The 14,491-nt window shown below is 45.5% G+C and overlaps 1 protein-coding gene across 2 annotated transcripts in view; it reads left to right on the forward strand.

The window, feature by feature from the left end:
• Nucleotides 1-14,491, forward strand: part of LOC139538424 (polypeptide N-acetylgalactosaminyltransferase 13-like) — an 81,867-nt gene that overhangs the window by 9,281 nt on the left and 58,095 nt on the right. For both annotated transcript variants that reach the window (XM_071340430.1, XM_071340429.1), the window contains exon 3: nt 14,306-14,474. In XM_071340430.1, the coding sequence (XP_071196531.1) occupies nt 14,306-14,474 (169 nt within the window). The remainder of the gene's footprint in view (nt 1-14,305; nt 14,475-14,491) is intronic.

The following is a 14,491-nucleotide window of genomic DNA, read 5'->3' on the forward strand; positions in this document are numbered from 1 at the left end:
CACCAGCAAGACACAATAATGCATACTTCAGACACACACAGACAGAGCACTGATGGCTGGTGAAACAAGCACAACTCATAACTTCTATAGAAGCCAATGGATTCAATAGAATAGACTTTCCTCTGTAGATATGGGTTGGTGGCCCTGCGAAGCAGTCACCATGACAGATTTGCCAACTCCACACAGTAGTCCAATACAAATGAACACTATTATTGTGTTATTACATTGCTATTACTTTGGGGGAAAGTTTGGAGAACAAATACCACAGTAAACTTCAAAGAAAAGCAATGGAGTTACAATGTTAAATCTCAGACTGAGTGCACAATTAAGATAAATTTTTTCCCTTGAGAGTATAAACCATGGTTAAGACTCAGATCCATGGTTCAGGGCTGTTTCTAGCATTTTTTTTAGCTAATTTCCTGCAGTTCAACACATTTTGACATGGGATGGAGTGGAATTTTTTCAGTTCTAAAGTAAATGTTCTGCCATTCTACACATTTTGCCATGACTTATGTTATGTTCATATGATATCTGAGTGAGAGTAACTAACAAAATCATTATGGGCCCCCTGGAGGTCAGGGCCCTTGGGCAGGTGCCTTGCATGTAATTCGGCCATGATTATTACAAGGTTTAGATAGCTGGGTAGACTAACTTATAAAATGTTAGCTGACATGGACTAATTGAGTGACTGTCAGTACCTGACATAACAAGAGGAAAACTGATGATGCACTACCAAATTTTGAAATTGCTCGTTGTGTATTCTACTATCCTCACTAACAGTACGTTAAGGCCCTTACTTCCTGGTTGGGGGTCCCTAGTGGCAGCGGTTTCCTAAGTGTATGTTTATGTCACTTGTGCCTAGAAACAGCACTGCCCTAGTTAATCAAACTTATCCACAGGAGTGTTCTTTCCTTCTTTGGCCCAGCATTTCCTTACATGCCCTTTCCAGTAAGCAAGTTCTAGAGAGAAACTCCAGAAAGAAGCTAAAAATCTATGTGGCCTTCTGGATTCCAGACTAATTTCCATCACAACAGTGCCTGACGTTACATACGATTTACTTATGCTCTTAGTTTAATTTAAATGGTGTTAGCCGATTTGATACATGTGCTCGGCCTTGAGTTCTTTTCAGACTAAATATATCAGTGTAAGCTTTTGGGGGAATGGATGGCTTAGTGCTTTGGCAGTCTGTCACCCATTCTCTGATTCACTGTTGCTTTAAGAGTCTCCAATGAACATCATCAAGTTGATTTGATTGGCTAATGGTCTTTGATCTTTTTATCACAATGTTAATTTTATTTAGCTTAGGCCTTTTTTGCCATTCTTAAAGGAATAGTTCACCAATATGTAATTTTGTAATTTGATTGAATCCCTTTAACCCAGTACATTTATGACTAGTAGATTGAAATACTACAGTTTCTGTGTAGTATTGTATATTTGATATTTCCTCGTTATGTTGAGATCACAACTTATTTATCTCATGATCACGACATAACAAAAGTTGCTTTGTCGTTATCACAAGATAATTACTTTATGATCATGACACAACAAAAGATGTTCCCTTTCAGTCAGTCAACTTTAGTACAAAATACTATTGGGAGTCGCACTCTCGCGACTTTGGTTGAAAGATCTACATGCCTTGTCATGCCTGACAAATCCACACCTCGCTGGAAGCCCCGCCTTCCACAGTTGATAAGCGCGAGGCTCCGATTAATTCCTTTAATTATTCCGCTCTTCCCCTCAGTGTGAACAGGAATGATTCACGCTACTAAAACAAACAATTGGAAAAGGAGACTGTCTTAGGTTGTGCCAACTAAACTGTCCCATAGTGGTAGAGCGTGCTCACCCTCTGGACGTTGTGCTAAAGGTTGTACTTGTTCTCATACATTTTCTAATCACAAACAATTAATTATTCTTCAATTTGCTGTTGCAATGAGTAAAATGTCTAAGAAAACGACCAAGACGACGATGGCTAAGCCGGGTTCGGGGTCGAAATCATGCCCCCAGTCATCGGTTGTCGTGGAAATTACCACTAAGGACTCCAAGTCAAAGTTAAATAAACAGATCTTTATTATCACGGTCAGAGAGGTTACAATAAACTTAATACTCAAACTACAAGTCTGTCAGAAGCTTTGAAGGGATGCTCTCCCTTCAGCACTCTTTATACTCATGCACAAACTAGGCATCTTTGCTCTCAGGGTGCAATAAGCTGATCATGACCTTGCACACAGTTTCTAGGCGTTGGGTCAAAGTAACAATGTGTTCCCTTCTTTCTGTTCTTCTATCAGTCCCATCCCTGAGAGCAGTCACAGAACATCCTAACACAATAACATGAAACAATACGGTATATGTAGTCACGCATTTGCAGTGACACAGAGGACACTAAAAATGTATTTCCTTTCCTGGATGCCGGTACCTCAGCTGGGACCGATGTGCAGGAAGCAGAGATGGATTGGATGGTCGGAGCAAATGCCTTGTCTGCCTGGGCATGGGGTATGCGGTGGCTGCCTGGGCGTGGGGTATGCGGTGGCTGCCTTGGTGTGGGGTTTGCGGTGGCTGCCTTGGCGTGGGGTATGCGGTGGCTGCCTGGGCGTGGGGTATGCGGTGGCTGCCTGGGCGTGGGGTATGCGGTGGCTGCCTGGGCGTGGGGTATGCGGTGGCTGCCTGGGCGTGGGGTATGCGGTGGCTGCCTGGGCGTGGGGTATGCGGTGGCTGCCTGGGCGTGGGGTATGCGGTGGCTGCCTGGGCGTGGGGTATGCGGTGGCTGCCTGGGCGTGGGGTATGCGGTGGCTGCCTGGGCGTGGGGTATGCGGTGGCTGCCTGGGCGTGGGGTATGCGGTGGCTGCCTGGGCGTGGGGTATGCGGTGGCTGCCTGGGCGTGGGGTATGCGGTGGCTGCCTGGCTCCTGTGCGCTCTGTCGCCAGTTACGGGAGGCTACTCGAGGTGCACAGGGTTTGCGTGCACCTTCGATGAAAAAGCAGCCCCCCGAGCACTTGGCTGGAGTAACCCCCGGAGCGAGGGGCCTTGGTACGGGTCTGAGTGACCAGTGCTCCCCTCCGCAAAAACAGTACTGTGACAACAGTGCCTCCACGTTTGTTAAACGGGGTACTACATCAGCCATTGCCAGAGCCCCCTGTGTCCGTAAAGGAGGGGGGCTTCATGCAGGCTATACAGTTACCCTCGTTCCAGTGTTCAAGGGGTATATCAATCTCCCCAGGGTGAGCGTAACAAGATGGGTCACTGTCCACAAGGGGGTGCACCTCCCGCATAGGTGGCTCATTACTGGGATTCATTGCGGATTCCTGCCTTTACCTCACTATTTTTATTTTTATTTATTTATTTCACCTTTATTTAACCAGGTAGGCTAGTTGAGAACAAGTTCTCATTTACAACTGCGACCTGGCCAAGATAAAGCATAGCAGTGTGAACAGACAACACAGAGTTACACATGGAGTAAACAATAAACCAGTCAATAACACAGTAGGGGGGAAAAAATGAGTCTATATACATTGTGTGCAAGAGGCATGAGGAGGTAGGCAATAAATAGGCCATAGGAGCGAATAATTACAATTTAGCAGATTAACACTGGAGTGATAAATCATCAGATGATCATGTGCAAGTAGAGATACTGGTGTGCAAAAGAGCAGAAAAGTAAATAAATAAAAACAGTAAGGGGATGAGGTAGGTAAATTGGGTGGGCTGTTTACAGATGGACTATGTACAGCTGCAGCGATCGGTTAGCTGCTCAGATAGCAGATGTTTGAAGTTGGTGAGGGAAATAAGTCTCCAACTTTAGCGATTTTTGCAATTCGTTCCAGTCACAGGCAGCAGAGAACTGGAAGGAAAGGCGGCCAAATGAGGTGTTGGCTTTTGGGATGATCAGTGAGATATACCTGCTGGAGCGCGTGCTACGGGTGGTTGTTGTTATCATGACCAGTGAACGGAGATAAGGCGGAGCTTTACCTAGCATGGACTTATAGATGACCTGGAGCCAGTGGGTCTGGCGACGAATATGTAGCGAGGGCCAGCCGACTAGAGCATACAGGTCGCAGTGGTGGGTGGTATAAGGTGTTTTAGTAACAAAACGGATGGGACTATGATAAACTGCATCTAGTTTGCTGAGTAGAGTATTGGAAGCTATTTTGTAGATGACATCGCCAAAGTCGAGGATCGGTAGGATAGTCAGTTTTACTAGGGTAAGTTTGGCGGCGCGAGTGAAGGAGGCTTTGTTGCGAAATAGAAAGCCGATTCTTGATTTGATTTTGGATTGGAGATGTTTAATATGAGTCTGGAAGGAGAGTTTACAGTCTAGCCAGACACCTAGGTATTTATAGATGTCCACATATTCTAGGTCGGAACCGTCCAGGGTGGTGATGCTAGTCGGGCGGGCGGGTGCAGGCAGCGAACGGTTGAAAAGCATGCATTTGGTTTTATTAGCGTTTAAGAGCAGTTGGAGGCCACGGAAGGAGTGTTGTATGGCATTGAAGCTCGTTTGGAGGTTAGATAGCACAGTGTCCAAGGAAGGGCCAGAAGTATACAGAATGGTGTCATCTGCGTAGAGGTGGATCACGGAATCGCCCGCAGCAAGAGCAACATCATTGATATATACAGAGAAAAGAGTCGGCCCGAGAATTGAACCCTGTGGTACCCCCATAGAGACTGCCAGAGGACCGGACAACATGCCCTCCGATTTGATACACTGAACTCTGTCTGCAAAGTAGTTGGTGAACCAGGCAAGGCAGTCATCAGAAAAACCGAGGCTACTGAGTCTGCCGATAAGAATATGGTGATTGACAGTCGAAAGCCTTGGCCAGGTCGATGAAGACAGCTGCACAGTACTGTCTTTTATCGATGGCGGTTATGATATCATTAAGTACCTTGAGCGTGGCTGAGGTGCACCTGTGACCGGCTCGGAAACCGGATTGCACAGCGGAGAAGGTACGGTGGGATTCGAGATGGTCAGTGATCTGTTTATTAACTTGGCTTTCGAAGACCTTAGATAGGCAGGGCAGGATGGATATAGGTCTGTAACAGTTTGGGTCCAGGGTGTCTCCCCCTTTGAAGAGGGGGATGACCCCGGCAGCTTTCCAATCCTTGGGGATCTCAGACGATATGAAAGAGAGGTTGAACAGGCTGGTAATAGGGGTTGCGACAATGGCGGCGGATAGTTTCAGAAATAGAGGTTCTAGATTGTCAAGCCCAGCTGATTTGTATGGGTCCAGGTTTTGCAGCTCTTTTAAGAACATCTGCTATCTGGATTTGGGTAAAGGAGAAGCTGGGGACGCTTGGGCGAGTAGCTGCGGGGGGGGGGGTGGAGCTGTTGGCCGAGGTTGTAGCCAGGTGGAAGGCATGGCCAGTCGTTGAAAAATGCTTGAAGTTTTCGATTATCATGGATTTATCGGTGGTGACCGTGTTACCTAGCCTCAGTGCAGTGGGCAGCTGGGAGGAGGTGCTCTTGTTCTCCATGGACTTTAGTGTCCCAGAACTTTTTGGAGTTAGAGCTACAGGATGCAAATTTCTGCTTGAAAAAGCTAGCCTTTGCTTTCCTGACTGACTGCGTGTATTGGTTCCTGACTTCCCTGAACAGTTGCATATCGCGGGGACTATTCGATGCTATTGCAGTCTGCCACAGGATGTTTTTGTGCTGGTCGAGGGCAGTCAGGTCTGGAGTGAACCAAGGGCTATATCTGTTCTTAGTTCTGCATTTTTTGAACGGGGCATGCTTATCTAAGATGGTGAGGAAGTTAAAAGAAAGAATGACCAGGCATCCTCAACTGACGGGATGAGGTCAATATCCTTCCAGGATACCCGGGCCAGGTCAATTAGAAAGGCCTGCTCGCAGAAGTGTTTTAGGGAGCGTTTGACAGTGATGAGGGGTGGTCGTTTGACCGCGGACCCGTAGCGGATACAGGCAATGAGGCAGTGATCGCTGAGATCCTGATTGAAGACAGCAGAGGTGTATTTGGAGGGCAAGTTGGTCAGGATAATGTCTATGAGGGTGCCCATGTTTACGGATTTAGGGTTGTACCTGGTGGGTTCCTTGATGATTTGTGTGAGATTGAGGGCATCTAGCTTAGATTGTAGGACTGCCGGGGTGTTAAGCATATCCCAGTTTAGGTCACCTAACAGAACAAACTTTGAAGCTAGATGGGGGGCGATCAATTCACAAATGGTATCTAGGGCACAGCTGGGAGCTGAGGGAGGGGGGGGGGGGTCGGAAGCAGGCGGCAACAGTGAGAGACTTATTTCTGGAGAGATTAATTTTTAAAATTAGAAGTTCGAACTGTTTGGGTATGGACCTGGAAAGTATTACATTACTTTGTAGGCTATCTCTGCAGTAGATTTCAACTCCTCCCCCTTTGGCAGTTCTATCTTGACGGAAAATGTTAGTTGGGTATGGAAATCTCAGAATTTTTGGTGGCCTTCCTAAACCAGGATTCAGACACGGCAAGGACATCAGGGTTGGCAGAGAGTCAAACAAACTTAGGGAGGAGGCTTCTGATGTTGACATGCAAGAAACCAAGGCTTTTTCGATCACAGAAGTCAACAAATGAGGGTGCCTGGGGACATGCAGGGACTGGGTTTACCTCCACATCACCCGAGGAACAGAGGAGGAGTAGGATGAGGGTGCGGCTAAAGGCTATCAAAACTGGTCGCCTAGAGCGTTGGGGACAAAGAATAAAAGGAGCAGATTTCAGGGCGTGGTAGAATAGATTCTGGGCATAATGTGCAGACAGGGGTATGGTGGGGTGCGGGTACAGCGGAGGTAAGCCCAGGCACCGGGTGATAAGAGAGATTGTATCGCTGGACATGCTGGTTATAATGGGTGAGGTCACCGCATGTGTGGGAGGTGGGACAAAGGAGGTGTCAGAGGTATGAAGAGTGGAACTAGGGGCTCCATTATAAACTAAAACAATGATAACTAACCTGAACAACAGTATACAAGGCATATTGACATTTGAGAGAGACATACAGCGAGGCATAGTAATCGCAGGTATTGATTGGGAGAGCTAGCTAAGACAACAGGTGAGACAGGTGAGACAGCAACAGCTAATCAGCTAACAGCTAACACAACAACAGCAGGTAAAATGGCGATGACTAGGCAGAGAAGGTCGGAATAACTACACCCAGAGCCTGAGTTCGCGGCTGGGGCCGACAGATAAAAAAAAAAAAACAGAATGGAGTACCGTGAATTAATGGACAGTCCAGCAGGCATCAGCTATGTAGCCAAGTGATCATAGTGTCCAGGGGGCAGCAGTAGATGGAACAGGGAAGCCGCGGAGTAGTCGCCACTACGCTAGCACGCGGGCGACACAGCGTTTAATGTTAGTAGCCCGGGGCTAGTAGGTGCGTCTGCTCCGACGGAGGCCGGTTGAAGGCACAGCGGATGGAGTATTCGTCGGCAGACCAGTCGTGTCGTGTCGACAGAGGATCCAAGCCAGATGGCGAAAGAGGTATTGTAGAATTTAGTTTGCTAGTCGGGAGATGCACCTGGCTCACGGCTAACTGGTGCTAGCTTCGTGGCAGGGGCGTTAGCCACTAGCTAGCTGTGAAGATCAGAAGTGGTGGTCCAGGGATTACGTCAGGAATCCGGCGTTGTAGTGGACAGATGGTCCAATACTGGTAGATTGGCGAGTATTATCCAGGCTAAAAAACAGGGCTGGTATCTGTGCAGAAGGTAAAAGCCGCTAGCAGTAGCTAACAATGACTAAATAGCTTGTAGCTAATTAGCTTCTGGTGGTTCTTGAATGTGTTCTAAAATTTTAAATAATAGCGATTCCATATCACATTGGGTGAGGCAGGTTACCGGAAGGTATAATCGAATTAAAATGGAAAAGAGTGAAAATAAAATTGAAATATATACAAAAAAGAAGAAAAATACAAAAGTACACAAGAGGACGAACAAAAACACGTCTTCACTGCTACGCCATCTTGGATGAGCTCCTTTAGCACCTTGGACCTAGTCCCTATGTGATACAGGTTATGGACGATTAGTTGTTGGAAGCAGAGTCGAGGGAACAAGCAGGGTTAGACATCATCACGCTATTATCCTACATGTAGTCTCTCTGGTTCATATGAGCACCCAAATGAGCTGTCTGTCTCCAGCTCAACACTTTTCATTCCTAGGAATTAGATAAAATTTCAAAGAGACGGGGTCCATTTTCCAGAGCTGTCTGTCCCATTCCCAGCTAGGTTACAAGGTGCTTTATCGCCAGTACCTATGTACAGGTCGGCAGGGTAACCTCCATGTTAAAAATAAATTCCCTGGCTCGCAGTTGGCGTTCCAATTCATCCCAAAGGTGTTCGATGGGGTTGAGGTCAAGGCTCTGTGCAGGCCAGTCAAGTTCTTTCACACCGATCTCGACAAACCATTTCTGTATGGACCTCACTTTGTGCACGGGGGCATTGTCACGCGGAAACAGGAAAGGGCCTTCCCCAAACTGTTACCACAAAGTTGGAAGCACAGAATCATCTAGAATGTCATTGTACTTTACTGGAACTAAGGGGCCTAGCCCGAACCATGAAAAACAGCCCCAGACCATTATTCCTCCTCCACCAAACTTTACAGTTGGCATTATGCATTCGGGCAGGTAACGTTCCCCTGGCATCCGCCAAACCCAGATTCGTCAGTCGGACTGCCAGATGGTGAAGCATAATTCATCACTCCAGAGCACACGTATCCACTGCTCCAGAGTCCAATGGCGACGAGCTTTACACCACTCCAGCCGACGCTTGGCATTGCCCATGGTGATCTTTGGCTTGTGTGCGGCTGCTCGGCCATGGAAACCCATTTCATGAAGCTCCCGATGAACAGTTATTGTGCTGATGTTGCTTCCAGAGGCAGTTTGGAACTCAGTGAGTGTTGAAACCGAGGACACTTGGCGGTCCCGTTCTGTGAGCTTGCGTGGCCTACCACTTTGCGGATGAGCCGTTGTTGCTCCTAGATGCTTCCACTTCACAATAACAGCACTTACAGTTGACCAGGGCAGCTCTAGCATGGCAGACATTTTACAAACTGACTTGTTGGAAAGTTGGCATCCTATGACGGTGCCACATTGAAAGGGACTGAGCTTTTCAGTAAGGCCGTTTTACTGCCAATGTTTGTCTATGGTGATTGCATGGCTGTGTGCTTGATTTTATTCTCCTGTCAGCAACGGGTGTGGCTGAAATAGCCGAATCCACTAATTTGAAGGTGTGTCCACATAGTTTTGTATGTATGGTGTATGCTGTCTCAAGAAGCAGGCAATCTGAGTGGTACCTACCTCAACTGTAGGATGAGCTATGTTGAGAAAGTGTAAGCAGTGTAAGTACTAAGCCAGCTGTGTCAAACTAAATTCCTGGAGGGCCATGTGTGTACTGGCTTTTTTTTCTTTCAATTTGTGACCAATTAAAACCTAAAAACCAAGTAAGGGGAGTTCCTAACTAATCAATGACCTTAATTCATCAATCAAGTACAAGGGAGGATTGCAAACCCACAGACACTTGGCCCTCCAGGAATTGAATTTGACACCAATTGAGAGTGAGTTCACTGTAAGTGCTATCCCTGAAACAAACAGTAGAAGTGCATTGTTGTACTGTTATGCAGTGGATTTGGGCTTGGGCTCTTGTGATCCCCTGCCCAGTAGGATCTGCACGAATACATGTCCTGCCAACTGGGTCAAACAGGGAAGCAGGAGGCAAGGGAGAGAGAGGAAGGACAGGAGGAGGAGGGGAGCTGCCCCAAAAACACAGCATCTACATTGAGTGTCCAAAACATTATGAACACCTGCTCTTTCTATGACATAGACTGACCAGGTGAATCCAGGTGAAAGCTATGATCCCTTATTGATGTCACTTGTTAAATCCTCTTCAATCAGTGTAGATGAAAGGGAGGAGACAGGTTAAAGATGGATTTTAAAGCCTTGAGACATGGATTGTGTATGTAGGCCATTCAGAGGGTGAATGGGGAAGATAAAAGATTTAAGTGCCTTTGAGTATGGTAGGTGCCAGGCGCACCGGTTTGTGTCAAGAACTGCAACGATGCTGGGTTTTTCACACTCAACAGTTTCCTTTGTGTATCAAAAATGGTCCACCACCCAAAGGACATCAAGCCAATGTGGCACAACTGTGGGAAGCTTTGGAGTCAACATGGGCCTGCATCCCTGTGGAATGCTTTCAACACCTTGTAGAGTCCATGGCCCGAAGAAATGAGGACGTTCTTTGGGGGGTTCATGTTTTTATACTCAGTGTAGGACCGAAATGGAAGCCTATTCCCTTTATAGTGAGCACTACTTTTGGCCAGAGCCCTATGGTCCTTGGTGAAAAGTAGTGCACTATATAGGGACTAGGGTGCCATTTGAGATGCTCCCAGTCTCTAACTCACCAACCCTGAACAGGCCAAACTCCCCTTCCACTCTCTTCTGCAAAGTAAATTAAGCATAGAAATGGCTTGAGGATATGGGGAACTAAACTAAAATAATCAGATAATATAATCAGAGCCGGCTACAGATCAATGTGATCTCCCACTTGGATTGAGCTTTTGCTCACTCTTTTATAACCAGGCTTCCTGCCTTTCTTTAGAGAATCAATGGGTCAAATTTGAGTCTGAAAATCACATTGGGAACTGTTAATGAAAACCCAGGAGTACAGTTATTTTGAAATGGAAAACTAAATCTAAAATGATAACTTACATAGCAGCAGTTGCAATAAGCTCTTATCACTGTGGATTACAATACTGTACTCATGCTTGGAATGTGACAAATGGAAAACATTTCGTAACGTTTAAACAGCAACTTTTTTTTATCAGTTTTCCGTTAAAACAATTTTAAAAATCCTAAAATTGTACATCAATTCACAATGCAGAATAATGGTCCTACCTATGAATTACCGCTAGGGCCTGGCAATGAAGTTGTGTCTACCGCGACCCTTTTCAGACGTAGAAGACAGCTACAGTAACATTACTTTTCAGACAATGTTTTAAAAAGTGCTGCATCAGACGCGTATGTACTTTTTCAGACAGAATTCTGCTCCAGCATATAATGTTCTATTGTTTCCCTGACAACAAATACACGTTGCTGATTGATGTCCTGCCATGTTGTTTATGGTGTTTTGTTTATGGTAGGGCAGTTAGATGTGCTTTCGTTCTACTAAATGTCATGGTAAGTCGCGATATTTAACAAAGTACTTTTTTTTAGGAGAGCGGTGGTCTGTGCGCAGGCAGGCTATAATTGGCAGTAATGTTCGACTAGCAGTGATGGAAGTTAGTCCCGATTCAGAAGCGGCATTACTTTACAGACAAGTAAAATGCCGTTCTTGTCTCCAGAGATTTCGTGTCAGCGTTTCAAAGCCGTAGTGTAGCCTACGGTAACACGGAACCCAAACCGGCTGCGCGCGTGCGCTATCGTGCATAAATGTATTTTGTCCCCCTACACCAAACCCGATAATGACACGCAGGTTAAAATATCAAAACACACTCTGAACCAATGACATTAATTTGGGGACAGGTCGAAAAGCATTAAACATGTATTGCAATTTAGCTATTTAGCTTGCACTTGCTAGCTAATTTGTCCTATTTAGCTAGCTTGGATATAAACATTGAGTTGTTATTTTACCTGAAATGCACAAGGTCTTCTACTCAAACAATTAATCCACACATAAAACGGCTTCTAGTTATCTCTCCTCCTTCCAGGTGTAACAGATGTGAAATGGCTAGTTAGTTAGCGGTGCTGCGCCCTAATAGCGTTTCAATCGGTGACGTCAGCCCTAATAGCGTTTCAATCGGTGACGTCACTCGCTTTGAGACCCTGAAGTAGTGGTTCCCCTTGCTCTGCAAAAGCCGCTGCTTTTGTGGAGCGATGGGTAACGATGCTTCGTGGGTGACTGTTGTTGATGTGTGCAGAGGGTCCCTGGTTCGCACCCGGGTCAGGGCGAGGGAACAGTCAAGTTATACTGTTACACAGGCTTTTTCATCTTTGAAATTATATGGTGATCTGCATCTACACTTTTACCACAACAACTGGCAAAACATTTAGTCTTTCAATCACCCGTCTTTCAATCACCCACCTTTCAATCACCCACGTGGGTATAACCAATGAGGAGATGGCACTTGGGTACCTGCTTCTATAACCCAATGAGGAGACTGGAGAGGCAGGACTTTCAGCGCGATCTGCGTCAGAAATAGGAGAATGACTTCTATTTTAGCCCATGGCGTCGCAGACACTCGTTGATGCGCGCGAGCAGTGTGGGTGCAATAATTGAATAACACGTATTTCAAAATTTATTTTGCGACGCTCGCGCACGCGACGTGTCCGGTCTGGTCAGCATGTAACAGATAATGACATGACGTAGCTGAGGCGCTTTCAATGGGCCACATAGCATTATATCTGAAAAGGGTAATCGATACAGGCTATACCGGTAGCTTTTTGTAATTTCTTAACATTAAGGATCGTCATTTAAACGTTCACACCCCTAATTCATACTTATTTTTCAATTTAAAATGCATATTTAATAACTCACAAAAGTTAGGCTAATTGATCTCCATTATTTATGTCCCCCCCAAAACTAAAGATATGGTTCACAGGAAACAGGATTGATAGAGCACTCTTGTTTTAGCTCAACACTATTGACCATGTCTCTATAGACCCATTATATATGAGGGTGAAAACCCTATAATACAATTTCAGACAAAGTCACTGGACAGGACTAGGGCATAAGACATGGGCCTTAGAATAGAGTTACTGTTGTCGTGGCCCATGTCGGGGTCAGTGATGTGTTTGTTGGGCTGAAGAGCCAGAGAAAGGGAAGATACCAAAGTCTTGTTATTTCTAATCCCGAGGATACTATTGAGCAGAGGGGTATGCTACAAAGCAGAATCAATAAGTTACAGTAGCCAGCTAATTTGCCTAAATATTCTGAAATTGACTCAACAACCAAAACCACATTACATTTTAGCTTTCTTAATGAACCTGAAAATCTGTAGATATTGTTGGTTGTTTATCAAAGTAAGCTGGCTAACTCATTAATTCTGCTTTGTAGTATACCCCTCCGTTCACTTGAACTTGTGAGGATACTGTACATGTTTTCGTTTAGAAATCACAAGACATTCACCTGAATATTCTCTCTCTCTCTCTCTCTGAATTGTCCCGCATGGAAATCACTCTGCTTGAGATTATTGGAGAGCGGAGCATAAATCAACAGAGGTTATTTACCTTTGGATCATTGTGAAGCGGTGTAGAGCGGTATGCAACAGATGCAGCTCGGGATGGTGCCGCTGTTCTCAAAGCTCTAATGGATCCTTAGTAACGCTGAGTGATCAGATATATGAGCTGAAATGTCTTAACGGCAGAGGGCAGCTGTTATAATGCGCTCTCACTCCTTCATCAATGACAGAGAGCCCTAAATCTCTGGACAAATATGGGATTTTCCAACAGACCAAGATGCTACTTGACATTTTAGTCTTTGAGCAGACCTTATCCTCAGCGATTTACACTTAGTGCATTCAGGTGAGACAACCACATATCAGAGTCATAGCAAGTACATTTTTCCTAAATTAAGGGGTTATCAGCAAAGTCTGTGCTAGTAGGAAGTGTTATGTAAAAAAAAAAAAAGTCAGGGTCGGGACTACCGCATTTGGGGGCCCGGGGCACTGACATTTTTGGGGTAAAACGGCTAACACATTTTGTGTTGATAAAAAGTGCAATTTTATAATGCTATTCTACCCATTTTGTTATGAGGTTACGAGAACATTTTCAGTTTTAAAGCTAATTTCCTGCTATTCTACACATTTTGCCATGAGGCTCAGAGAGAATTTAGCAGTTTTAAAGCAAATTTCCTCCAGGGGGCCCATAACCTTAAAAACTGTAATTGCTTGTGGGCCCACTGGAGGTCGAGGGTCCCGGGGCACATGCCCTGTGTGCCTGTTCGGTAATCCGGCCCTGAGAATAGTAGCATGGTTAATGGATACAGAATATTTGGGGAAGCTGTGCCAGTGTCTGACTGATCAGCATTTCATTTGCTGTTTGGGACATTTTAATGGCCTAATCATTCAAAGCCTGATAATGTGGCCATAATCTCCCACTGATCTGAGGCCAGTCTTTCTCTCTTAGACACACTCTATACCATGGTTAATTTGCTCACGGTTCATTTTAAGTTCATGGTCTTTCCACAGTACTGTACCTTTATTAATAGATACAATAAAATAGATCTAGCTGCATTTAACAGATTTCTTTCATCTTATTCGGTAGCTGGAATTGTATGTGTGACTTTCCGCTCCCATTGAAATAACTGTGAAATCACATAGTGAGTAACATTTCTCCCCATTGTATTGCAGCGGTCATATTGCGGACCCACGAGGGCCCAGGGGAGATGGGGAAGGCGGTGGTTATCGCAAAGGACGAGCAGGAGAAAATGAAGGAGCTCTTTAAGATTAACCAGTTCAATCTGATGGCCAGCGACATGATTGCGCTCAACAGGAGTCTGCCGGATGTGAGACTGGACGGGTGAGTGAGCTTGACCT

This window comes from Salvelinus alpinus, chromosome 14 (assembly GCF_045679555.1).
Source record: "Salvelinus alpinus chromosome 14, SLU_Salpinus.1, whole genome shotgun sequence".
NCBI lineage: Eukaryota > Metazoa > Chordata > Actinopteri > Salmoniformes > Salmonidae > Salvelinus > Salvelinus alpinus.